General features: G+C 38.4%; 1 protein-coding gene and 1 long non-coding RNA gene across 5 annotated transcripts; one reads left to right on the forward strand and one right to left on the reverse strand.

The window, feature by feature from the left end:
• The first annotated feature begins 538 nt into the window (after window positions 1–538).
• Window positions 539–26,660, forward strand: LOC149045310 (uncharacterized). Of its 4 annotated transcripts, XR_016187117.1 has the most exons (8): window positions 22,012–22,129; window positions 22,431–22,505; window positions 22,710–22,854; window positions 23,246–23,346; window positions 23,630–23,698; window positions 23,921–24,440; window positions 24,977–25,256; window positions 25,708–26,660. XR_016187117.1 is itself a non-coding variant. In XM_089208142.1 (2 exons), exons 1-2 carry the CDS (start codon window positions 1,411–1,413, stop codon window positions 25,957–25,959), a joined length of 561 nt encoding a protein of 186 aa, XP_089064268.1. In that variant the 5' UTR covers window positions 539–1,410; the 3' UTR covers window positions 25,960–26,660. The 4 variants fall into 4 exon arrangements, 2 of the variants coding, with proteins under 2 accessions (XP_089064268.1, XP_089064269.1); XR_016187116.1 differs by having other exon boundaries at window positions 22,710–23,346; XM_089208142.1 differs by lacking the exons at window positions 22,012–22,129; window positions 22,431–22,505; window positions 22,710–22,854; ... (2 more) ...; window positions 23,921–24,440; window positions 24,977–25,256 and adding an exon at window positions 539–1,719.
• Window positions 7,001–16,654, reverse strand: LOC149045311 (uncharacterized). Its single transcript, XR_016187204.1, has 3 exons — window positions 16,086–16,654; window positions 8,971–9,120; window positions 7,001–7,621 (listed from the first exon to the last, which is right to left on the reverse strand). It is a non-coding gene; the product is annotated as an uncharacterized LOC149045311 (long non-coding RNA).
• Window positions 26,661–27,281: the final 621 nt, after the last annotated feature.

The raw sequence follows: 27,281 nt of genomic DNA on the forward strand, positions 1-27,281 counted from the left end.
TCATCTCATAACGAAGCTAACTGCTCATTTTCACGAGAAAATATAACAAATTGAGGGAGCAAGAAGCGTTTTTCTGAATCTTAAACGTTTTGAAACATTTCGTGTTTCGTGAAAACAGCCGCGCGTCACTTCGAAAACTCTCGACCACTTCGACCGCCATTTCACTCGGCTACGTGCAATAGAAGGAAAAACAACAGCTTTGTAACCACCCTAGTAGCTTCTAGAAGCTTTTTGTTGTGTAACAAGCCTGGTACACTTGAAAGAGATCATGCAAGTAAAAATGGGTGGGTCGCAATGCATTATGGGTAATAGAGAAATTGCTGGAAATTAACCGAAATGTCCCAAAATAAAGCAATAAGTGAAAGAAGTGTAATATATTCTCTAAATAAAGAGTTTCAAGAGGTTTTTGATTCCTTTATAAATATTTTCTATTTTTCTTGCATGTTACGCTATTGTTCATATGTACTGTGCTACTGATCATATGGTACTGACGGAGAAAAGGCATTGGGTGAGGGTTTCGGTAGACCTCTCCCTTATGCCCAGCATTTACTCTGTGACCTGCATATGAAAAAAAAATAGTGTCAAAAATGAACGAACTTGGAATACGGGGCAAACCATCAGAAGTCATTCTAAGTGACATCTTCGGAGGAGATATTGGTTGTAAGAGGGTTCCTGGTCTTATAGACTCGGAAAGCCACGCCCAGTTCGTGACCAATCTGGAAAAAAAATGAAGGAGGAGTGGCTTTCCTTACACCCACTCTCAGAGCGCTTTGTTACTTACTTTTGTAAGTACAAAGCGGAAATTATAAGGCAAACGATGACAGCTGAATTGAGATCCATGGCTGGTATAGGCTGGCCACCAGGTGTATACGATCAGAACGGAAATGAATATATGAACTCGGTTCTACAAAGAGAGAAACAACTTACAAAGAAAAGGAAGCTTTCTATTCCCGAATTTGCCAGCTTGCTGCAGACGGTGGTGAAAAGACAGAGAACAGAAGAGGATTTAGCATTTATTGGCTCGGAGAGCTAAAAATGGACAAAAATTACGAGGAAGAGGGAATGAAGGAGTCTGTCTTTTACAAGAAGACGAGAGCGCAACAAGAAGTGGCGCTCAAAAATTTCACAATCTCCCAATAAAGACAGTTGACATAATTCCTATCGGCCTGGAAAACACAAATGAAGCGGACACAATGTCACCATTGAGTTTGCCTCTAGATTTTGGCATTATCTGGGTTCCCTTCAGTATTCTAGCACGTAATTACCATCGTGCATCGTTGATTTTGGCGCGCAAAGAAGAAAACATTCATCCCGATCCTGAAAGAGGGGACAACATATTATGTGTGCAGCGGCACTTGTATCGATTTTAAAGCGTATGAAATTTGTGCTCATACCTTAGCTGTGGCTGAAATGGGTCGTTCATTGACTGAGTTCGTTCATTGTTACAAGACAACGAACCAAAGACCTCCTAACGTGGATGCCTTGATTCACATGGACCTCCCTCCTGGGCGTGGGTCAAAAAAGACCAAGGCAACACAAAGAAGGAAAGGTGCTACAAATAAAAAAAGAAAGGAAGTTGTGGAGAGTTACACTAACACCTCTCCAACTGACCAATCAGCATCGAATCCGGCGTCGACTTTAGTAAGATCCTCAGGAAACAGAGGCACAGAGAAGGAAGCAGAGAAGACAACAACACAAAAAGACATAGAAGAGCCTCAGGTATGTATATATTGTAAGGATCATTCACATAATACAGGGTGTAATGCGTGATTCTGTTATCTCGGGTTTTAGATCGGTGAAAGGTTTCAAATTTTTTTGTGTGATTATGCTGCCAACCGTTTGATTTTTTATATCGACTATGATCATGGTAAAGTCCCGCTATATGTTAGCTCTGTGTAAGTCGTTCTATTTCACTAACTGGTGAGCTAATTGGGTTGAACGAAATAAAAACTCTATCAAATAAAGCTTGTAGTGATAATGCGCGGCAAGTCGAAAAAAACAGTCCTCCTAATCACAGAACCTTTCATTTGTAGAAATGGCCTGCAGGACATAAGGTTTATAAAGATTTAGCATCTGGCGAGACCGTCGGCTCGTTGCATAATTCCCACGCAGCCACCGACTAATCTTGGCTGTTAACTAAAATGCTATTAATTTTATTCTATCTGCAGAATAAAAGCCCCAACACATCAACGCCGGCAGTTCAAGAAGGTAGTTTCCAGTTGAGCCTTCTTAAAAGATGCAGCCCTCTGGTGAGAAGGTGATACGGGTGTAAGGTTGTCTTGAAACTAAGGCGTGGTGAAGACTTTTTTATTCCCAACCTACCAGAAGACCTCGTCATAATATCAAGCCCCAGACGGAATGGAGAGCGAAAGACTGGACGATTAGGAAACGTATACTTCCATTGTGAGGTTGAGTGCGTCCAAAAACTGCAGCCCCAATTTATTCCCTTCTTGGTGATCATTTCGGCGGCAGTTAAGCGTGAATTACTCGAAGTTCATCGAAATCATATACAGAAAGAGCTAAGTCTCTAGAGTACATATGGGGGAAAAAAATGCCAAATTCAGGAAATGATAAATTCTCACCATTTATTAATATGTGACTGTCACTGTTTTGTTTGATGACATACAATCACAACAAAAGGTGCTATAACATGTGTAGACAGAAAAGTTACCGTTGCCCATTTCTGCACAGCCCGCACACTTAAAACCTTATTTGTACAATTTGGTTTTTCCTATTAGTGTATAATATTTTGATTTGGCCTGCAGTTAGCAAACACTTATCTAACTCTGACTGTTTCAGAAATTGGAAAGTTTTCTCTCGAGTCTTTGCGAAATGTCGAAGTCTGTACATACATACTGTATACCCAAAGGCAGACTGTTGCTACTAGTGGAGAAAGAAGTACTAGTACGCAGGGAGGGGTGGGACGTTGACGTACTGGTAACTGCAACTGATTTATGGAGTGTTCATTGAATCATACAAATTATTTTGAGCGGCTTTTCGACTGACTATTTGTATGTCAAAATTTTTGCGCTAGGCCGTAGCGTTTCTTTAATCTTTTGCCATGCGAATGCAAAACTGGCACTTAAACACTGGACTATAATTGTCATTGAAAATATCACCAATTCCATTCCTGTTTTCGATCCTCCACTATTAAGTTATACGTGTGCCTGTTAGGTCGACTTGTGCCAGTGCTAAGTGATACCGACGGGTTAGCATGAATCATCTTTCAGTTGCCTCACGTTTCCTTTTTTGTATGTGGCAAAAAAAGCAAAGGAAAGCCCGATGTCTTCGTAATGGTTTCACAACATGGGGTGTAATTAATCCCGCTGTCAACGAAACTCTCCTGACATATCCAAGCTCCAGACAATAAAATTTTCTGGACAGAATCGGTCACATTTACTGACTTCTACGTTTTGCCGACGGAAAATATCGGTAAGCAACAGTAGCCACTGTACTTCCACTTAGCAGATTACGTAGGTTTTTACACAAGAAGTGATTGGCAGCGGCCCAGGCAAATTGGAAAACAAGCGTACGGGAGTCGCGAGGAATGCCTGGTCGCTATTTCCGGTGTGGGTGATGAACTCCTTTGTTTGCGAAACAGATAAAATCGATATTTGCGCTTTCCTATCTTTCCCATATTACAAGTAAAGCAGTGCTTTTGCTCGATACGAGAATATGGATTCCTCTTCGAAAATAGACGTTAAAATTGCAAGAGCGCTTGTGAATTCTATATGCTGCTAAGTTAAGGGTTAAGGAACGGAAATTTCGTGATCTCATCTGATAAGATGAATGACAAAAGTAAGATAGATAAATTTAGTAATTACATACTGCATACACAAAGGGAAACGTGAAGCAACTGATGGTACACAAGTCGACTCAAAAGGCACAGGCATAACTCAACAGTATGGGATCTTAAACCCGATATTTTCAATAGAAATCGAAGTCCAGTGTTTACGTGGCAGTTTCGCTTTCGCATGACGACAAAAATGAAGAACATTCAAAAAATTAAAAAATTTGTACGATCGAGTAAAAGCTGCATTAACAAGTAGTGTTTACTATTACATCCACCTCCCACCTCTCCCTGCCTAGCAATAGTCCTTCTCTCACCCCTCCCTGAGTAATAACACTCTGCCTTCCACCCCTCCTTCAGTACTAGTAGACTGCATCCCACCCCTCCCTGAGTACTAATGGTGTGCTTTCCCCCCTATAAAATGGTCCAAAAAATGGTCCAGTCCATATTTTACCCTATGCCGAAAACAGAAGGTTGTCGATGGTTAAAAGGCTCGTGTGACTCCTGCCATTCGCTTGCGCTTTTAAATCTGCTAACTTGAAAGCTTAGCTGCTATTAGAATATCATTTAATGACTTTTGTTTGCGATGTGATAATAAAGATTCTTTAAGCATATTTGAAACTCTGTACGTTTTTGTTAAAAGTTGAACGTGACGAATTTGGTCTTAGGAGGCGTAAGGCTTCTCCTTTCGCGAATCCCGTATTTATGCATTTAAGTGTGTGACATGAAAAGTAGTCCGTGTATTAGAGGGTCGCTGGATTTTTTTTTTTTCATTATGAAAATTACAAACAGGAACTCAAAAGATCAAGAGCTTCCCCTCCCAAATTATCCATTCAGGGTGAGGTTTAGAGTAACTCTCTAATCGGTAAAAATTGTTTCCAAAGGGCTGTGTGGGGAAAATCCATCCGTGGGGGCGGGAGTGGGATGGATATTTTTTTGGAACTACGAAATCTATGCTACAAATGCTTTATTACAATACTTAATTAAGAAAGTTTTTCATTTCACTGTCAATTTTTTTAGCGTCCAATAAATGTTCCGTTTATTGTTTTTAAGTGCTCTTCTTCATGATGACGTCAGGGCTTGTCTATGAGGGGGACAGAATTGTCTAGAACAATAGTAATTCGTTTAAAACTCGCTCTGGTAAGAAAAGTTTGAACTCATATGGCCTGGGACTCAAATATGAGATACACTAATGTTTAATAAGCAATATTTATTGCACTTGATGGCTGTCACCGCTTTTCTTTGGTCTATAAAACGAATTTTATCTCAATTTTTTTTGTGTTGTTGCTGTTTTGTCCCCCTCCCGCAACCATGATTCTTTGCGTTTAAACAATAGATTGTTTTGATGTGACGTCATTATGAATAAGGGCAATTCAGACCTCGTTTTGTTTTGTTCGCTATGGCGGTCGAAAATTTTAACTACCTTTGTAGTTCTTGACACATGTCATTGTTTGTATAATCTCGTCTCATTATATGCGCGTAAGTTATGTATAATAGTCTAATTACTGTATGTATTAATGCATATAATTTAAGGTAGTTCGGGACTTAGAGAAAAGTTTTGAAACCTTGCATAAACAAAGATCGATACAAGTGAAGTTCAGAAATAAATTAAATAAAAATGGGGGTCACCGCGCTCGTTTCAAAATAAGAGGGGGTAAACTTCAGCAATCTTCCGAATGTTCGGCGTGGTTTCTTTCAAGCCTCATGAGAAGGGAAGTCCCTTTTTCCACATGGGCAATAAAGATGTTGAAGATGAAATACCCGTTTTATTAATCCACGCCAAGACAGATCTTCAAGTGGCTTCGACGCCAAATTGAAAAGTACCGGTACTCAATTCTTTCTGAGTTAGAAAACTGGCTCCATTTACAATTCGCAAACCATACGCCACATATGCATAATATAACTTTGATTTCAATTTAATAGCGTTGACGTCGACCTTCTAAGGCGCTAGTAAATACGTAAAGTGAATATTTTTAGTCTTGAAAAAGTCACTGTCGTTACATTTCTTCGCAGCGGTTTGAACGGTTACCTGAATGGCATGAATTTTGTTGCATTTATCAAAGATGACCAAGTCAAAGGCGTTGGTATTAGGACAATGGGCTATCATTGCACTATATTTATCTCTAATTATCTGTTCTATCGATTTTCTCGATCTGTTTTGCTTTGATGTCCACACAAATTTAAGTAGGAGCTAGCAGCAGTGGAACTACATGCCTCTTCCTTGAAGGAATACTAATTTTTCACACATGCCTTGAGATTGCTAAATATCAGCTTCTCCCAATATTTGCCAACTAAGTTGCCAGGTCTCCCTGCAGATATGCCTTTTATGGTATCCACCTGATGAAGAGATGGAGCCTCATTATACTTTATGCTTTGGGGCGTGACACGCTGAATGAATGGTGAATGAAGCCATAATTATTTCTTTCATTTACCAAACGCAGGGATGTATCCAGCCTAGTCCAACGCGGTCAAACGTCCAACGCGGTTTTGGTTTTATTCAGTGGGATTTTATTTAATGTAAGCAAGGATGAGTAAAAAAAATTAGTTCACGTTATTATCTTTTAATTTTTCTCAAAATGATGAGCTTTTTCCGTGGAAAACTGACCAAAACTCTTTGCGCCTGATCCAAATTATGTTGACAAATGGCGTCGACGATTCTGCGGTTCACTGTTTAGAACTTTTTTGGTAAACTTTCAAAACGTTTGGTAAATTTTGGTAAATATGTTGGCAATATACTAAACTTTAATAAACAGTGAAAACGACCACCTTAACCTTTAAGTACTTTGCTTAACTTTTGCAAATTTCTCTCGTTTGACCGCGGTTAACCAGCCTATAGACCTGCAGATTTGTTCTCCGTGGGGCGGGGAGTTCGGCTCTCATACTGAACTGACAGCCGGGGGGCTCGGCTGTGGCTCTAAAAATGACCCATAAAAGGCACTGTAGGTTGACTGAAAAGCTGATCGAGAATGATATTTTTGTACTCTGCTTTACATGACAAATAAGTTGACTGACTTATTGGCATCTGGTTATCGTTTACCGATTTCAGATGTGTCATGAAAAATTCGACATGTTTTGATTGTCTGCTCATTCTAGCGCTTAATTTGTTGTTAATAGACGACGTACTAGTCGAGCACATTTACTATAATGTTTTGCATAGAAAAAATGTTGTTTGTTTACCAAACGGGAAATCGGTAACCTGTAACTGAAATTCTGAAATCGGTAACCGGTAACCAGATTCCAATTAGTAATCAATTGACACCCTAAATGGTACCAAGTTCATTACAAAATTGTTTTTTTCAACAGCCCCCCTAAATAGTACCATATCTGGAATTTTACACACAAAATGGTACGGCCGAGCCCCCCTGTCAGTTCAGTATCGACCCACACCCCAGGATTTGATCGCCAGAGTAAAAAAATCAATACTTACTACATCCAACAAATAATTAGGATTTTCCAACGTAAACTGCACAACAGCTTCTTCAACCAGAGGGTTAACGACGGATACTTCTTTCAAATCGAATCCTGGTGGTTTCAAACAAGACCAGGAAAAGGTTGATGGTGACCACCTCATTTCAAACATACCACTAGCCTTGCAAGTACTTATCATCGCTAGCGACCTGATGCGCACACGTTTGCACCTATCAGGAATCTACAGTGCTTCGTCTTCTAGTACTTGTAGAATATTAGTAATTGCCTTGGCCATGAAAAGTTCAACGTTACTGTTGCCTCTTAGAAGGTACTTCGCGTACTGAATGACTGTTCGAGGAATATAGCCAATGTGTGCCAGCACGTCGGTGGGCCCGGGGACAATTCCTGCTCAGTTTGGATATCCTGTAATATGACAAATATGAACGTTACAAATCATAAATGTAGTTGGTGATCAGAAGGCTTAACATCAATCTACTGCTACTACACGTTATCCAAAAAATTCGCGAAGCGACGCGACATTCGAGAGTGTAACACGGTACTTTTTATTTCATTATGTAAATTTTCCGTTGTCTACTCATCGCTTTTTCAAACTTAGAAGTCAATTGTTTCAAACAACAATGAAATACAAAGGAAACTTGTAGCACTGAATAAAAAAGGCACATGAATCGCGCATTTTTTTCGACCGAGCGTGCAAAAAATCGTATATACGCGTCTGACTACCCTGCGTCGGAGCGTATGAAATTCGCCTGCGCAGCTAACGTATACGCGAGCGGTACTGTACATAGAGTAGTGAGGCCTCTTTCCTCACCGCCGATTGAACCCTCCGATTGGACTGTCGTTGCAGTTACAGTACCGACTGGAACTAACCCCCACTTCACATGCAAACATCAGTGCAAACATGAGCAGACCCAGAATCGCGAATAAGACACCCTATTTATGGATCCAGAGGCTCAAAAACCCGATCCTATTAGGCGGCACATACCTATATAGCTTATATATGGGCTTGAAGTTTGGTTGGGTTCACTTCAGAAAGTATGTTCTGCTCAGGTCTGCTTTTGGTGCAATTTTAGTGGGGGATAGTTCTTGTCGGTACTGTATGTGGGAAAAATTATTACGCCGCATGTATTTATCAAACATATACAAACCTACAGATCGTTAGAAAAATATTACCTGTTCAAATGTTCTAGCTGAAAATTTACTTAGCCGAAAATTCTTTGGAATAAAATGTGATTTTTCCGAAAAATGCCAGCTGAAAATTGCTGTCCAAAATTTTCTAAATGACCTTTTTTTAGTAAAAATGACCGAAAATTTAGCAAATTTCATGTGTTTGTAGTGTTCGAAAATTTTACGGTGCGAAATGAAGGGGTGATTGGAATAAAGCCCTAAGTGACTTCTGATCAACTGCTAGATTCTCCTTCCAGTTTGTCTTGTATATGCTCATGTAACAATTTGGCTTCAGATCAGGAGTCATTTAGGGCCTTATTCAAAATAATGTTTGGAATAAGGCCCTAGGTGACTCCTGATTTATAGCCAAATTCTCCCTTCATTACACGAGCATATACAATATAAACTGGAAGGAGAATCTAGCAGTTGATCAGAAGTCACTCAAAGCTTTATTCCACTCACTCCTTTAAATTAAACAATGCAAAGCATAGAAACCACTAACACAAATTTTAGCTGTCATACGCCATCTGAACAGCTTTACTGAAATGAATAGTTGGGTGCTCACTAAGGAAGTACAACAAACCCACCATGATTTATTTGAATAAGGCTCTGCTCCCTGATTCTTCTGGGTTGACACAATACACAATATTTAAATCATGGCAACTGAGAAGAGGCTTGTCACCACTGAATAACGAGAACAGACCATGTCTGGAAGTTGCTGCCATGACACTCCAGTTCTAGAATTAAACAATGACTGTTATAGTTGGTGGCTGTAACTGATTAAAGTATGGCCACTAAAAGTGCCTGTCACCCTTAAATACAATTATATTTTCAGAATCAACTCTACGCACATTGATCAGTTAAATGGTGAAATATTTGTTTTGAACGTCGCGTTATTGAGCTATATAGATTTAAATTTACAAAAGGCTAATTAATGACGTCAACATGGGAATCATTTATTATACAACTACTTGTTTTCACCTCCAAGTAATATTTTTTACCAATCAATTGACTATCCACAGTTTATTTTTTGTATTTATCAAATTAATTATCCTCAAGCTGTATACTGCACATTGTAAGTTGGCATAGAAATAATGGCAAATTCCCAGGTTGACGTCGTCTAATTAGCATTTTGTAAATTCAAAAACAAGAAATATTTCACCATTTAACTATTCAATGTGCATAGAGTTGATTCTGAAAATATCTATTTAAGGGTGATAGACACTTAAATAGAGGTTCAACTGCATACAGTTCAAACTTGGTTAAATATTCAAATTACAGGTCATTCCTCAGTATTTTGTCTGTTGCAGAGACAACATTTGGAGATATATTTTATGCCATACTTGGTGAAATCTAAATTTCATGTCTTCAATTTATCTCTTATAGTGTGGTTACCTAAAGAAGGTATACACACAGGTACTTTACATTACTCAAAATAATTTTGAGTGATGTAAAGTACCTGTGTGTACAATTATTGTACCTGACCCTTGCAAAGACAACATCAGAGAAACCACAATATTTGATGCAACAAATATAATTCAAAATTCCTCTGAATGTGAAATGCTTTTAAAATCTCTATATTTATGTTCTTTTAGACCAACATGTCTATAATGCATACAGGGTCATGCAGTGTAGAAGTATTTGGTATTTTCGTGCGACAATTGCCATTAAGCAAGTGCACACGTTTTGTGGTCACAACTGCCACTTGGGAATTGCACCTTGCAAAATAATTATTACTAGTAATAGTAAAGTAAATGTGCATCTAAAAAATTGCATTGCTGAGACACATTAATACTTAATTTGGTGACTGTTTGCTGTGAATGCTGTGAGATACCTTCAAGGTTAGGCACCACTGGTAGCTTATTTAACTCAAGCTAATAAAGACCAATTACTATGAGGCTTTTGTTACTTTCTTTGTTGTGTTTGTGGATCAAAATTGAAAATGTTTCATTGGTAGATTATTTAACTCAAGCTAATAAAGACCAGTTACTACTAGGCTTTTGTTACTTTCTTTGTTGTCTTTTTCACGTATGCATATTAGGACCTGCTTGACAAACAATAGAATCTGTGTATAATACACTGTGATTTTGATGGTTATTTTTATAGAAAAAAGTGCATATTATACACAGGTAAATACGGTACAGTTAAACCCCGCTATCTCGAACTCAAACCCATTTCCCTTGGATTTGCCCTGCTTTTCTCAGTCATAACCATTGGAACTCAGTTATCTAAAACTCCCTATCTCAAACAAAGAGCAGCATCCCTTGTTCCTGTTTCACAGACAAATTTACCCCACTAACTCCCAGCTGTATGTCTAGAGCAAATTGTTGCTTCCCTCAAGAGTTCAAGACTAGCTGGGTTCTGCACTGTACAGTGGCTAGTTTTTGTGTAAACACAGGAAAAAAACATTTCCCACTATTTTATACAGTAGAATTGTTTTAGTTAACTAATTATAATGTCTTTTGCACATATTTTTTTAATTATAAGGTAATTTTTATCTTCCTGAAATTTGCACTGTGATCAAGAAACTCCTCTGTTTGTCTGTTTTCTACTGCAAATGTAGACAACAGATACTGATAACAACAGCCATTTCACGCAACACTACATCATTTGTGTGTACGTTATACCATTCAACATTAAGCTGAGCCATTTCATGGGACACCACACCATTTGTGTGTACGCTGTACCATTCGAATTTATGCTGTGCCATCTCACGCAATGCTACACTGTTTATGTGTAAGCTTTACCATTCAAAATTACACTGATGAGTAGCACAGTCACATAGCCATTTGCTGTAACATAGTTCAAAAATAACTATTTTTTTATTTTTTCACTTTTTATCACTTTTTGACTTTAATTTTGATCAAAATGTACATTGTAATCAATATCTGTAAATATTTTTATTATTTTGCATTAATAACACTAATTTTGGTATTACCCACAATCCCTTGTGGGCGTGGCACATTTTTGGTTTTTCATAAAATCATAAGAAAATCAATGTAAAAATGGAAAAAAAAGAGGTTTTGTAATCATTAGTTCACATTGAAGCAATGACTTCCTCATTTTCTTTTAAAGGGAGTTTGTAAATAGACTTTCGTCCTCTCTTTCTGACTGGTAGGTCACCGCAAATGTGACGGACAGTAGCAGCATGTACAAACGCTTTCCGTTTTTCGTCAATTGTGAAGGTCATGTCATGAATGTTCTCCCTTATGTAAAAGTGCCCCTTAAGAACTCTGTCTCCTCTGTAATAATGACACTGATAGTCATCTGTGACATTACTGTCAAGTTCTTCAACTCCATCAGAAGTGACCTGAAGGAGATAGAAGTCGTAGACAGGATCATCTTCAGCGGCTATCGCAACTGTACTTCCCTTGCTGGCCAGGTCAGCTATGTAGGAAGCAGTATCATGGTCTAAAATTGGTGCTTCAGTTGCCTGTCGAGTGGTTGCCACATCACCCTCTCTGGTTAGCTCCACCAGCTTCCATTTATCAAGCCATGCCTTGTTAGTGCAATTCTCCTCATCATTCACAATGCAACTAATGCAGTAACATGAGCAAATCATACTGCCTGTTGCTTTTGTCATAAACTACTAACGGCTTTTGACAATGCTTTGGACAATTTCCGCTTTCTTTCGGGGTGTGGAAGGGAGTGTCTTCTTGACTTTATCTATAGCACGTTTTTTCGACGTCCGGTTCACGAAACCTGGAGAATCCACGCTATTTTTAAATTCTTGTGCTTCTGTTCGCTTCTTTTCACGGTATTTTCTAACTCTTTCTCTTGTTTGCTGCCTTGTCTTTTCTCTTTTTTTCTTGTGCTGCGATACGGGAAGCTTTTCTGTTCTCCGTTGCTTTTTGTTGGCGTTTGTTTTTTCGGCAATGCTTCGTGTGTGCGGCCGAATTGATTTCTCGGCTTGCAATTTCTTTCGCCGTTCTTTAACTTGAGCAATCTTTTTTGCCTTGTTTTGTTGATAATAGGCCTTGTCCCTTTCTCTTTTTGCCGCTGCTTTTCTTTCTTGCGCCGCCTTCTTTCGCGAAATACCTGAATTTAGATTGGACTCTTTTGTTTCCATCTGCTGCAGTTGAATTCCCTCAGTGTTGAAAATCGCGTAAAACATTTTACTGTTATGCAATAATCTGCCCCTGCAAACTCTGTATGGACTCCCATGTTATTGTCTGTGTAAACAAACCATGTGCTTTCAAAGAGAAGCTGCGAAGGAGCGGATTTCGTGAAAGTTTTGGTGATGTTTTTCGCCATATTCCTTCGTCACTTTCCTTCGTTACGGTTCATGAACACGGAAACAATGGCGGAAATTGTTTCTGCGTCGACCAAACGTAAATTTCTAGCGTTAGATCTAACGAAATGGGTTGAAACGTTCTGTAAATTTAGCTTATTACAAGCCCATTCCAGGAGAGGTGAGCTTGTTTACTCAACTTAACAAGAATCGCGTCTGACAACGGATCTACTGGTGGATATGTGATGGAATTAAGCTCAATATGGCCGTTACGAAATGTGTTTCTGCGCGTTTTATTTTGATCTGGAAAACATTCTACTTGACGATTCAACTTCAGCGTTGGTTCGTAAATATTATGATGTATGCCCATTACATTTTTGTTATTAGTTTGTTGCTTACACAGTCGAAATTATTATTATTGCTAGTTTTGCACACTATGGTTGTTTTAATAGTTGCGAGCGTTACATTGTTCAGTGATAAAAACAGACGTTTATAACTTGCGTTAGAATAAACCATTCCTGTTGCAAATCATACTGCCTGTTGCTTTTGTCATAAACTACTAACGGCCAAAAAATAGTGGCCCCATGTGCGTTCTATATTGAGATATTTCATTTTTTTTCTTCCGTCTAATACATTTCATGTTACGCGTTACACCCAGAAATTCACGCATTTTCAGGAAATATTTATTTTTTACAATTTTCACTTTGTCGCAAACCTTGTTTTCTTTACACCAAAATGAAGTAGGATAACTAAGCTTATATTGTGGAAAGTGTGAGATTTAGAGGTTAAACCTTCCCGAAGATATTCGTTAGCAAAGGCACTTGAGTCCAAAATGGCGGCGTGACTGTGCTACTCATCACTGAGCCATTTCACACAACACTACACTGTCTGTGTGTACACTGTGCTACTTGACACTACCCTGAACCATTTGACGCAAGGCTACACCATTTGTTTACTGTATTGTAAACGAGTGCTGAGTTATTTGCAATTGAGCTAGTCCATTTCACAATTTCAATTTCCAACTCGACATGGGCAACTAGACTGTTTATCATTTGGCTAAACTATTCATGTTTAGGGTGTTCTGTTTCATGAAGGAAAAGTAAACTGTCTATAATTTGACCATGCCATTCCTTTATTAGCTATGCTGTCCTGCAGCTGATCCTTAAACCAGCTTTGTTTTTACTGATCTATTTGACATCCTGGTATTTTTGGTGGTGACGGCCACCCATAATGATGACTAAGCCACAATCCCAGATACCATACTAGGTTGAACTCATGGCTTAAATTAATTCAAATCATGTTTATGTTCAAAGAGGGATTTTCCATAGTTCAAGGTACTTTTAAACTATGTCAAAGTAAAAGGGGGCTTCTTCATTTCTGTTCTGTACTATTTGTGTCTTCATTCATTCGTGAAGTGCAAACAAACAAACCAACAGGCAGGCTTTCTCAATTTATCTTTACTGTGCAGTGGCACACGAACTCAACTAACGAAATTAAAGGCAATAATATGTGCTAAGTGCTTTCAACAATGCACCGGACAGCAGACATTCTTCTTGGCTGCGGAGAGATGAAATTCTAAGATAGCTAGCAAATTCACTTGATCAAATCTAGTAGCACTGATATAAAATAATAGAACAAGAATGATGAAACAATACCTAATCAGAATTCAAAAGCCCTAAAAACCCCTAAAGCTGACCACTTCTTTCTAACTACAGGGTGTGAAATTAATATTTTTTTCTGATAGCCACTAGGCTCCTAAATTCTTCAAAGTGGTTGCCAATTCAAAAAAAGTTGGTCGCCATTTTCAAAGACAAAAAAAACCTTTTTTTACACTGTCACAGTCCAAGATAGACCCTCCAAAATTAGACTTTTAAGTGCTACAAAGTGAACACTAGGATGGATGATAAATAACATTCAAGCTCACCTAAGTCTAAGCTGGCATCAAGTCATCGATTGAGATGCACGTGCTGTGTTTTAAAAACAAACTTAACAAGGAAGTTTGCCATGGATCTATCTTTGCAAATCTTTTTAATTCACTAAATCTCTCGGTAAGGTTATGATGAAACATGCTAGTCACCAATTTGGTGATTGATTTTCAGGATTTAGTCGCCAAAGTAAAAAATTTAGTCACATTGGCACCTGTATTAGGTGCAATTTCATGCCCTGAACTAAATATGCAAATCATTACGATTATCATTTTCATTTTTCATTTATTGTATGGTGGAAAATGATTCTTACTTGTCAGATTTCACTGTTAAAACAGCTTTCTTTTCCTGTTGAAACAGGGTTTTCAGTCACGCCTACAATTTGACATCACTTTGATACCTGAGTTGCAAGGGTGCTGTGAAAAAGAGGGTTGACAGGGTTGCAGCACCATATTTAGAGGTATTGGAAACAAGTTTGTATGGTGTTTCAATGGTGTTCCGATGGTAGAAAGCGATTCCTTCTACTCAGATTTCACTTTTAAACAGCTTTCTTTTCCTGTTCAAACAGGGTTTACCATCGAAAAATAAAAGTGACAGTAAAAGCATTGTAGTCCATAAGCAAAGAAGAAGTAAAGGAATGTTACTTCTAGAATGGCTAGAATTAAACTGAGTCATTGTGTTGTGATCTGCGTGAGCAGCCTAGGAACTCCATTGATGAGGTAAATAAGAGCACAAAAAGTTTAAATCATGTACGTAGCCTTTTAATTCTATTTGCTTCTTTTTGCTTTCAGTTTTCCTGTTTTTTGAGGGAAATAAACAGGAACTTAAGAAAACTCCTAGAAAAACAGTTCTAAGGGCTTTTGCTTAAAGCAGAAAAACTGATTAGCACGTGTTCTCAAGATTGTGCATGAAATAACTGGATCTAACTGGATCTAACTAGATAACTGAATGCTCTATTTGGCATCACTTTAAGTGAAATCTTTGTGTAAAAATACTATGGAAACACAAACTGTATAGCAAGAAACTCTTTTGTCATCTCCACTTTATACTTTCTCTGCTTCCCAAGAGTACAGGGTTAGTTTGTTAAAAGCTGAGTTTAGATGACTAATGGTCAGTGTGAAATATGATTTCATATCTGAAAGCTTTCCAATGAAATTCAGTCTACATGTACAATTCCTTTAGTCTGCAATTTGATGATTGGATGCCCTAAAAAATCTATGGTAAATTATTTTAAAAGGCTTTTAAACAAAGGATTAAACATACCCTGATTAAAATTTAACCCTGGGTTAGTACTTATCAGCCTTCAAACAACTGGGCCCAGGATTGAACAAGTCTCAATTAAACTAAGTTGTAATTTCAACAAGAAAAAGTTATGATCATTTTTACATCAACAATTCCAGGCAAAGCTGCAACATTTGCAATCTGCCTTACACCAGGAAGGAAACTACCAATACATGGATAGCAATTTAACTTAATTGTATAAAAGGAATAAGACAAATGCAGCAAATACAACAGTATTATATTTCAAATGTTTAGAGTACTGTACCTTGAGTTCCAGCCCGGTGCTTCAGTTCATCAAACATTAGTTTTTTCAGCAGCTTGTTTATATATCCAAGATACCTTCAACCTTTAAAGAAAAAAAAGAAAAGAATAGTTTGAACTTTAGAGTTGAATACTTGCAATGTACACCTCAAGTCCTGAATCTGAAACAGTATGTAACAATTTGTCCATGGTACTAATTAATCAGAACATCCTTATCCAGTACTTATAGGACATTCTTGCATTACTTCATACTGGTTTATCAAATACAGCACGTATTTGAAAGGTGGACCTTGAGGTTATCCCTATGAATGGTCCCCTAAAACCCACCCATCCCACCCAAGGGAGGACATCCATCACACAGTAATCTCGTGCGTGGGAAATTAACGTCTCCTACCCCAAACCCTGCAGGAGACGGGACCTCCGGCTTAACATCTTATCCGAGAAGACGAAGCAAGGTGAGTGAAGCGACTTGCTTAAGGCCACAACGTAGTGCCCCGGCCAGGACTCGAACCCGGGCCGTCCGACCCAGAGTCCAGCGCTCAGACCACTGGACTACTCACGCCTCACCTTGCATCAACAATTTCCAGCAAAACACCACAGTCTGCAACTATATACAATACAATACAATATTTATTTGCCATATACGACATTTACAGATGGAAAAAAAAAAATGAAGAAAATTGATGACAGAAAATAAATGTCGAGAAAACCTGAAAGAAACTACGAGGCTTATAACAAGTCAGGCTTTCTCACTTAAAATAACTAATCTTATATTAGAATTACAATATGGACTTATGGTAATTAACTTTGACCGCGCACACGTACACACACACACACACGCACACACATATTAAGTAAGTTAGTTAAGAATTACTGCCTTACAGAAGCTAATACTTAGAGAGAAGAAATTCCTTAAGCTTTCTTTTAAAAGAAGCGGAGGAGGGAGAACTAGTTATGTCAGAATTTAATGAATTATAAAAGTTTGGACCTTGAAAGTAAATTGAAAACTTCCTGGTGTTCGTTCTGCACAGTGGCAAACGGAAGGACTGAGCATTCCTAGTATTATAATTGTGGATTTGACTATTCAGTAAAAAAAAGTTATTGAATTTGGAAGGGAGTGTAGAGTTCTCGAATGAAAACATAAAAGTACCTGATTGAAACAAATGGATATCATGAAATTTTAAGAGTTTAAGTTCCTTTAAAATAGGGCCAGTATGGGCAATGTATGTAGAATTGCTTACTATTCTTAACGCACGTTTCTGTAAGGTTACAATTCTTTGAAGGTTTGACTTATAGGTACCAGCCCAAGCTAAATTGCAATAATACAAATATGGAAGGATCATAGAATTGTATAAAGTACGAAGGGAGTGAGTAGAGAGAAAAAAACCTAGATTTATGAATAATACCTATAGATTTGGATAATTTATTTGCTGTTAAGGATATATGCGATTTCCAGGTCAAATTGTCATCTAATAAAACACCCAAAAACATGGTCTCAGAAACACGAAGAATAGGCTGCTCATTTATGAAAACTTGAAATTCAAAGGATTGCTTCTTTTGCCAAGGCTTGAATACCATAAAATTAGTCTTGGCTAAATTCAAGGAGAGCCGGTTTGCTGCAAACCAGGTTGACAATTTGTTTAATTCTCTATTTAATGTGTTAATTAGGTAAACAGGGTCATTATGGGAGATAAATAAGTTTGTATCATCAGCAAACAAGATTGCATCAAGCAGGGAAGCATTGTTCAAATCATTAACATACAGGATAAAAAATAAGGGACCAAGAATAGAACCTTGAGGCACCCCACAGGGAATCCCCTGTGGGGCAGATCTAACGTTATTAAATTTGACAAATTGTGTCCTCTCAGAAAGATAACTTTCGACCCATTCTAGTGCCAGACCACGGATCCCATAATGATTGAGTTTGTCAAAAAGAATGTCGTGATTTACCATATCGAATGCTTTCGAAAGATCTAGGAATACTCCAGTGGCATGTTCTTTTCTATCAAATGCAGAAGAAATTTTGTCACACAAATCGATAAGCACAAGGCTAGGAGAGTGATTTTTTCTAAAGCCATATTGATTATCACATAAGACATCAGAGTCATTGAGATAATTTATAATACGGTTGTAAATTATTCGTTCCAAAAACTTTGAAAAGCACGGTAGAACAGAAATAGGTCTGTAGTTGCTGAAGAGAGCTTTGTCACCTGATTTAAAAATAGGTATGACACGAGCAATTTTCAAATCATCCGGAACGATACCATGAGTAATGGAGAGATTTACAATGTGTAAAAACTAGACTAGGGGAAAAGGTGAGAAATTAGGGGGGATGGGGACAATAATGGGTATAATCTGGGTTTGATGGAGGAAGTGAGGACAAAATTTATTTGTCCAGTTCAGTCAACCTTGTATTAAGCAGTCACCCACGGGAATATGGCGTCTACTACAGTGCAAGTGCTCAATACGGTGCCACCTAAGACAGGTTTGACTTTAGTTCGTGAATTCACTGATTGAAACAAACAAACAAATAAAAGAAAATAGTTCTGACATGAGAGACGTGGAGGGGGGCAGGGGACGGGGATTTGATCATAACGTGGGCAGAAAAGGTTCCTGGGCCCAGTTGTTCCAGAAACAATTTTCCTCGTAACAAAACTTATTTCAAAGAAGGAAATTACTTTGACGGATATGGCAGGTGTAAGGGGATTTATTTCGACGCCCATAGCTTATTATGAACATTCTCAAGTATGACATCGTTAGACGTGTATTTTGACGCGCACGCTACTCAACTGGAGTTGAGCTTCCGATCTGATGTTTGGCGCGCGTTCACTTACCTTCATGTTTGGGACAAAGCCTTTCTTGATAAGAAACGAGTTTTCGTTTAAGCGCTCAATATAAATGCACTTCTCTTTGAATGTACGGTGTTCTTCCGCCATGTTAGTCTTTTCATTCACGTTTCACAAAGGTTTCAGTGAACTCGGCGAAGGGAGAAAAGTCATGTAGCAATAAATCAGCGCATGACTCTCGTTTGAATATGCGCGCAGTACAATTTCTTATCCAGTCCTTCTCTGGCGGCTAATCCATAATGGCAGACGACGTGAGAGTGTTTTTATTAATTCTCTAGGGATAAACCAAAACGGTTGTTTGTTATTTAAAAAAAACGTTTAGATTCAGTTTCTCAATTAAGGCTCTTTGTTCATTGCTCCATAGTGACAGAGAAGAATTCGAAAGGGAAGAAGCGAAAATGGGAACCAGTAAAATTGGACAATCCTTCGTTCTTTGCGGGCGAAATGGATGGATTTATGTCCCTTGAAGTCATGGAAGATTATCATCCAGAAGAGCTAGCAGGAATTGGTGCAGGTGGACCAGCTCAGAAGAAGAAAATAAAAGAATGGCCGCTGTAGGAGGTGAATTGCTTAAAGTGCTTTAAAACATACCGCATAGTTAAATTTAGAAGATACAAATGTAAGATTCACTTCAAGCACGTGGTGAAATTACCCTTGTATTTTACGAGAAATTGGGAAAAATTATCTTTTTAAATTATTTTGTTTATTTATTTTTTATTATAACTTATCTTTAATTATTAAATATTGAGGGTTGTCCAATACATCCAAATTGGGTTGAGTCGTTCACAAATCGACCCACCAGAAGTTAATTAGTGGTTAAGTCATCTTGTGATACTGGAAATCTGAATAAACCGTGCCTCTTAAGGTGGAAATGTCTTACTACAAGTCGATTTTCAAGACGCTTAATAATAATCCTCAACCTGACTCAAATGGAATGACTTGTCTCCTGAGTCAGATTGGGTGTATTGGACATGAGAATCAAAACTAAGATAATTGCCAGTCATACATTAAATGAAAAAAGAAACAAACAAACAAAAAGAAAACAACAACAACAACAACAACACTCACCACAAGAACTACATGGAAATACAGGAATTGATCGAAATCATTTTGAGAGCAGTTTGTCCAAAATTTTTTGAAGACAGCAGACTGCATTGTCCCAAGGGCTCATGCATTTTTTCAGTCTTTACCCATACATGCACAATTATGTATATCTAAGAACAGAAGCTTCTTTTTGGTTTTCTCTAGAAGTTTGGCTCGCGGGGAAAAAAAAAAAGCGACATAGTATTGTCTTTTGATTTAAATCTTCAGGATAATCTGGAATGACCAACTCACTCAGTTTTCACCCGGCCTGTCTAAATTCTCAAATCTTTGCCTTTGTTGCCTTTGTAACATATTTAGTGTCGCTGATGGACAAAGTTGGGCTGCAGAAGAACAGTTGTAAAATTACCGATGTCACCAACAAGAGAGGAACCGTAGAAACCCTGACAGAAGCAAAGATCTCATGTGCAATTGAAGAGGTTTGTAATAGTTGAGCTAACAAGGAAGCGAAACTCTTCAAGATCCAGGATACAATTTTTATTACTTTTTATTGTTGGTTTGAGCCAAATGCATCTTCATGTACACCACATTGTCTGGGAAACATGATCCACGGAGCTACAGAGGTGTACCAAGTGAAATCGAAGGAGAACTACGAAACATACAGTTGTAAAAATCACGTCATTCAGATTTATTAGGACCTGTATCTCTACTATTTCCTTTCCCGGTACCCAGGCCGTACTTTGGTTTTCTCCAAAACTGTAGACTGCATGAGGAGACTGGGCTCTTTGTGTAGGCTCCTGGACTTTAACCCGTGGGTTCTGCACGCCAGCATGCAACAAAGGCAAAGATTAAAGAATTTAGACAGGCCGGGTGAAAACTGAGTGGGATGGAAAAGACAAAAATACAAAAAACAATGAAACAAACGAAATAAACAAAAACCAGAACAAAAAAAACCAAACAAAAAACTCAACAAAACAAAGCAACTATTAGGAACCTAATTTTGTAGACAACGTGCAATTTTCCTGTTGCGTCTTTCACGTTCTTTACTGCGCAACTTGCTTTGCGCAAAACACTGGGCGACACGCGTGCTATGTGGCCTTGGATCAGAATCATCCTGATCTTATTACTATTTTTTTTTCATCAAAACAGTGAGTATAGTTTACGAACTAACCGACCAATGGAATTTCCTTTTTTGATAGACTATAACTGGATCGCCTTGACTGATTAAAACCCGCCCCTCTCCTCCCTCAGAGAATATTTAAAGCTAGATAGGACTCACACCAGCCAATGAAATTTTGGCTGATTCTTTTCTTGCCTGTTAAATTTAAGCAAAGTGCGAGTGGCTTACTTCTGGCTACAGATGTGGCCGCGAGAGGTTTGGACATACCAGCTGTTGAGCATGTGATTCACTATCAAGTTCCGAAGGACCTTGATGTAAGTACGCGTAAGTATGTGTGTACGGTTGGTTAGCTTGTGCTGTTGGTTAGCCTGTGCGGCAGGCGGGAACGGGAGCGATTGCTTTTTGGCGGCAGTGCTTTCATTCTCCGTGAAACTCTACCTTGACAAAAGGCTTCGGAAGTCACACTGCTTCAACCAACCATGCGCGTTGACCAAGGTGTGGGCTACAAGTCTCAACTGTAAGAGAAGCTCAACCAGAATGTGGATAGCAAAGTTCGAACGCCGTTGACGCCTGAATTCTTTATTTACCTCTAAATTTATTTAATTGCATATATTTAGTTATTTCTAAAACTTCATTTTCTAAATCTTTGTTTTGTTTCCGATTTGAGTTAATGTGTGAGGTTCACCTACCGAAATCAAAACATAATTCATTTCAGTTAATGAGTTTTGATTAAGGAAAAAAATTGACTCTGTTCAAATGCAGTTTATATGAGAGGAGTAGTTTGTTATTGTTTATCGTCCTCAGTTGTATCTCATTTAATAATGAACTGTTATGTAATGTAACCACAATGTAAGTATTAACTTTAGCGCAACCATCTTATGTGATTCTGCGTTACTAAATTCTTTCTCTGTGTTCGTTGACAGCTTTACATTTACCGCAGTAGACGGACAGCTAGAGCAAGCAGGGAGGGTCTGAGTGTCGTTCTTGTTGGCCCAGAAGAAATGGGATCATACAAGAAAATTATGAAGGCGCTTAATGGAGGTGAAGTGTCTTTATTATGTCCAACGTATCTCTTTAACAGTCAAACTCTAAAAGGTTATTTGCAAATCCCCCTCAGTTTAAGGTGCCATTCGTCTAAATTTCCTTTTTAGTTAGAAAAATTTACGCCTTAACGTTAGTATGCATATTCTCCATGCATACTGTTCTCTATATATTTCTTAGGGCGTTGACATGGAGAATGACATGTTATTTAAGGGCAAATCCAGGGAAGGGCAATCTGTTGGGCTAAGGATGGCTTTTTCAGTCTGTTAATTAAAAAATGACAAGTAGTCTGCTTGTGTAGGTCGATAGTTCAGGCGATGAAGAACCCACTTCGAGATTCTGCTGCAAGTACAAAAAGGAGAACAAGCGTGTTCGGGTAAGTATTTTCGGGCTGCGTTTAAAATAACCTGTGCAAGTTGGCACGAACCTTTCAGTTAAATGGCACAAACCATATAGGAAATGTTATGAGCAATTTGCGACGTTATTCGTTGTGATGCAGAAGTAACCGCTGAGTCTCCTGTTCTTGGGGATTGTTTTAATGGTAAAATGTTCTTATCGTTGTCAAAATTTTACTTGACAGAACTTGAATTGTTTAAGTGGACTGTTGACGCGAAAACCAAGGCTTGCGTAGATGGCCAGATCTCGCGCTCCGATCACGATCGTGAAAATAAGAGCACGTGAGAAGGATCTATTTTCACGGGCGACAAAAATCAAATTTTTGTCAGGTAATTTGGAACTTTGAATCCTGAAAATTGAAGTTTGAATCTTTTGGCATTCGACGGCTTACAATGGGCCAATGTTACCCCATTTAAGCCTGTACTGCTATATTAGTCACGCGCTTCAGTTCATCTGTTAAAAATACACTTTTTAGTATCTGGAAGCAGAGGGTTTTTAAGTTAAATTAACTTGGAAAAATATTTGATTGGTAGAAAATCCCGGGAGTGTAGTATAAAATGATTTGATTTATAAAACGCAACATGCACGGTGAAGAGGAGTCCTCAGTTCTCCCTTTAGGTTGATTCCCGTATAGAGAAGTAGGCCTCTTGCAAAAAAGAAAATTGGTTGGGTCCTCTGCTAGTGCTTGTTTCCTGAATTTGACGTCATATTCTCTTCTAGTATGATGACAACTGTGACAAGACTACAGGCAAAATACCTCATGAGAAAACCGCTGTGGTTGAGAAAGTAAACTTGACGCTCATTGATTCGCCAGTCAAAAGGTAACACTGGTTGCCAATATTATTGGTGCCCTCCTTTACGTTTCCGTACAATATATTTTATTATCAAGAGAATGGGCTTTTTTGTGCTTGTATTAATCGAAACTCGACGGTCGTTTGCTCGAGCAAGTTTTCCGGTGGCCAATGCGACCTGAACTTTCAATTAACAAAAGTTACAATCAAGAATACTGCTCTCGACTTTCGACTGGAGTATTTAAATTATTTCATACAATTCAAACAATCATACCTAATAATAGATCAGTCTGATTTTTTTTTTCTTATCAAGGGTGTGTGTGGATATTGAGACGGGCGACAGCGATGAGTGCCTTTTCAAACCAGTCTTTGCATCAGAAAAGTGAGTCACTCAAATATATATATCATAAAATTTCCGTAGTAACAGTGAAGTCATTGAACGCGTTTACGAACAATTAACTCTGAAGGGTATATTTTAATTGTCTGATTATTTCAAAACGATGTCGGTGAGCGATCACCACACCTTGCACGAAACGTTAGAGAATTTTGCTCTCCCGCTGTGGCGTTTGAGAAACCTATGAAACTCTTTTACTGTCTTCCATAGAAATGTGGCTGAAAAAGTAAATAAGAAAGTGCTGACACACCAGTTGAACGACTCCAGCGATAGCAGTGAAGACGAACAGGGAACTGATTACTTGAACGACGACCCAATGTTTCCCATCTACCGACAGGGATTGCTTTCGGGTTTGGCTTCCAGGAAAGTGGTAGATATCCTCTTCCATCCGCCTCGAGAACTTATTGCACGTGCTGTTCCTTCCGCTGTCTCCGAAAATTCTGTCTTTGTGGTGGAAATATCTGCCCCACACATAAAGCACTTTGAAAATGTTCTGGCGACGACCTTGGTGCATGGAATCCAACTGGAACGAAACAGCGATGTATTATAGTATGATATACTATATAGTATATAGTATGATACTACCGTGCTTCCAACAAGAGGAATCCTGTTCGTAAGGCTTCCCAATCAGAATATGATGATCATGAGGCACAGGTCTATAAATGTGCGAAAAGCTTCTACGGGAATGAATCCTCCCCCGATTTGCAAAGGATTTTCATTTATCTGACAGGTAAGACTATTTTAACAAATAAATAACAGTGAGGGCCTTATAGAAAAATCTCAAACTTTGAGTGGAGGCCTAGCGGTATTAACCTAGCGATAGCGAGGTCATTACGACAAGGCCTCAGTTTGAGAGGTTCCTGCTACAATGAATAAACAGTTGAGGTTAGTAAGACATTTGTAACATGGATCATGAAAAAAGCTTCCGAAGAAAGAGAAGGTCAATTCAAACCAAAGGTCAAACTGCTCAAGTGAAATAAGTAAACTATGGCGTGCTCCGAAAAGTGGTGTGTGGCCAAAAATAGGAAACAAAATTATTGACAAAAACAAAACAGAACAAAATTTTTCTATATTCGAGTGAAAAACGTCCATCTTCAAAACCTCACCGTAAAAAAATTTACGTCCTCATTAGTCATAATGTAACAAATCTGACCAGCAAAAGGGGGTTTTAATCAATACAGCATATCACACCAGTGCACAACATCTGGTTACCAAGTGCATTCAAATATCAAAACCTTTATTAATTTTCATCTTCTCCTTTTTCAGATTCCAACGGAACGATTCACGGTTTTGCTCTTCTGCAATATGTTTTTGATGATAATGAACACGAAGTTAAAGTTAAACCACATGGAAATTCTAAAAGTCTTTCCAAAGAGTATTACCGCACTTCGCATACTACCATGGAGCGGTTAAAAGAGCCCGCGAAATCTGACCTAACACCTAACACCTCTCCAACTGACCTGACTTTAGTAAGATCCTCAGAAACAGAGGCACAGAGAAGGAAGCAGAGAAGACAACAACACAAAAAGACATAGAAGAGCCTCAGGTATGTATATATTGTAAGGATCATTCACAGTTAATACAGGGTGTAATGCGTGATTCTGTTATCTCGGGTTTTAGATCGGTGAAAGGTTTCAAATTTTTTTGTGTGATTATGCTGCCAACCGTTTGATTTTTTATATCGACTATGATCATGGTAAAGTCCCGCTATATGTTAGCTCTGTGTAAGTCGTTCTATTTCACTAACTGGTGAGCTAATTGGGTTGAACGAAATAAAAACTCTATCAAATACAGCTTGTAGTGATAATGCGCGGCAAGTCGAAAAAAACAGTCCTCCTAATCACAGAACCTTTCATTTGTAGAAATGGCCTGCAGGACATAAGGTTTATAAGGATTTAGCATCTGGCGAGACCGTCGGCTCGTTGCATAATTCCCACGCAGCCACCGACTAATCTTGGCTGTTAACTAAAATGCCATTAATTTTATTCTATCTGCAGAATAATAGCCCCAACACATCAACGCCGGCAGTTCAAGAAGGTAGTTTCCAGTTGAGCCTTCTTAAAAGATGCAGCCCTCTGGTGAGAAGGTGTTACGGGTGTAATGGTGTCTTGAAACTAAGGCGTGGTGAAGACTTTTTTTATTCCCAACCCACCAGAAAACCTCGTCATAATATCAAGCACCAGACGGGCCTATTGGCAGAATGGAGAACAAAAGACTGGACGATTAGGAAACGTATACTTTCATTGTAAGGTTGAGTGCGTCCAGAAACTGCAGACCCAATTTATTCCCTTCTTGGTGATCATTTCGGCGGCAGTTAAGCGTGAATTACTCGAAGTTCATCGAAATCATATACAGAAAGAGCTAGGTCTCCAGAGTACATATGGGGGAAAAAAATGCCAAATTCAGGAAATGATAAATTCTCACCATTTATTAATATGTGACTGTCACTGTTTTGTTTGATGACATACAATCACAACAAAAGGTGCTATAACATGTGTAGACAGAAAAGTTACCGTTGTCCATTTCCGCACAGCCCGCACACTTAAAACCTTATTTGTACAATTTGGTTTTTCCTATCAGTGCATAATATTTTGATTTGGCCTGCAGTTAGCAAACACTTATCGAACTCTGACTGTTTCAGAAATTGGAAAGTTTTCTCTCGAGTCTTTGCGAAATGTCGAAGTCGTTTTGTCATTGTCTCTGAGAGGGCTTACTGTAATATTTGCGAAACGGAACAAAATGAAAACGTGTTATTTGTGAGATTAATTTAATCGGATCGGTAATTTGCGAAAGGGAAATGATTCCTTTGTAAATTAGAAATATGTTATTTTCCAAAAAGTTAATTCTGTAATTTGCACTTGTGTGAATTTAATGAATCAATGCAGAGGCCATATGAAAGAAAATGTGTGCCCTTAAGCTATTAAAGGCGAAAATGTTATTTGAAAAATTACCCAGTGCTGAAGTTGTGCTGTTTGATCATCAATGTACGAATTGGAATGCGTGACATCACACTCAAGTGTGTGTTCATTGTATCTGAAAAGAGAAAACTGTGTGTCTGAAAAGAGAAAAGATTGCTTTGTACGATTGTACCAACAGTGATTTTATGTAGTAAAGGTATAAACCTTAAAATTGTTAGAGCGCTCGTGAATTCTATGTGCTGCTAAGTTAAGGGCTGAGGAACGGAAATTTCTTGATCTTGTCTGATAAGATGAATGACAAAAGGAAGATAGATAAATTTCACAATTACATACTGTATACCCAAAGGGCAGACTGTTGCTACTAGTGGAGAAAGAAGTACTAGTACGCAGGGAGGGGTGGGAAGTTGATATACTGGTAACTGCTACTGATTTATGGAGTGTTCATTGAATCATACAAATTATTTTGAGCGGCTTTTCGACTGACTATTTGTATGTCAAAATTTTTGCGCTAGGCCGTAGCGTTTCTTTAATCTTTTGTCATGCGAATGCGAAACTGGCAATTAAACACTGGACTATAATTGTCATTGAAAATATCACCAATTCCATTCCTGTTTTCGATCCTCCACTATTAAGTTATACGTGTGCCTGTTAGG

This window comes from Pocillopora damicornis, chromosome 5 (genome assembly GCF_964200805.1).
Source record: "Pocillopora damicornis chromosome 5, jaPocDami1.2, whole genome shotgun sequence".
Lineage (NCBI taxonomy): Eukaryota > Metazoa > Cnidaria > Anthozoa > Scleractinia > Pocilloporidae > Pocillopora > Pocillopora damicornis.

What these genes read in the sequence shown, in the direction of transcription:
- LOC149045310 (XM_089208142.1), top strand. Translation starts at nt 1,411, where the DNA reads ATGGGTCGTTCATTGACTGAGTTCGTTCATTGTTACAAGACAACGAAC. An exon ending in AAGACATAGAAGAGCCTCAG is followed by an intron (nt 1,720 to 25,707) that starts GTATGTATATAT and finishes TTCTATCTGCAG; the next exon opens with AATAATAGCCCCAACACATC.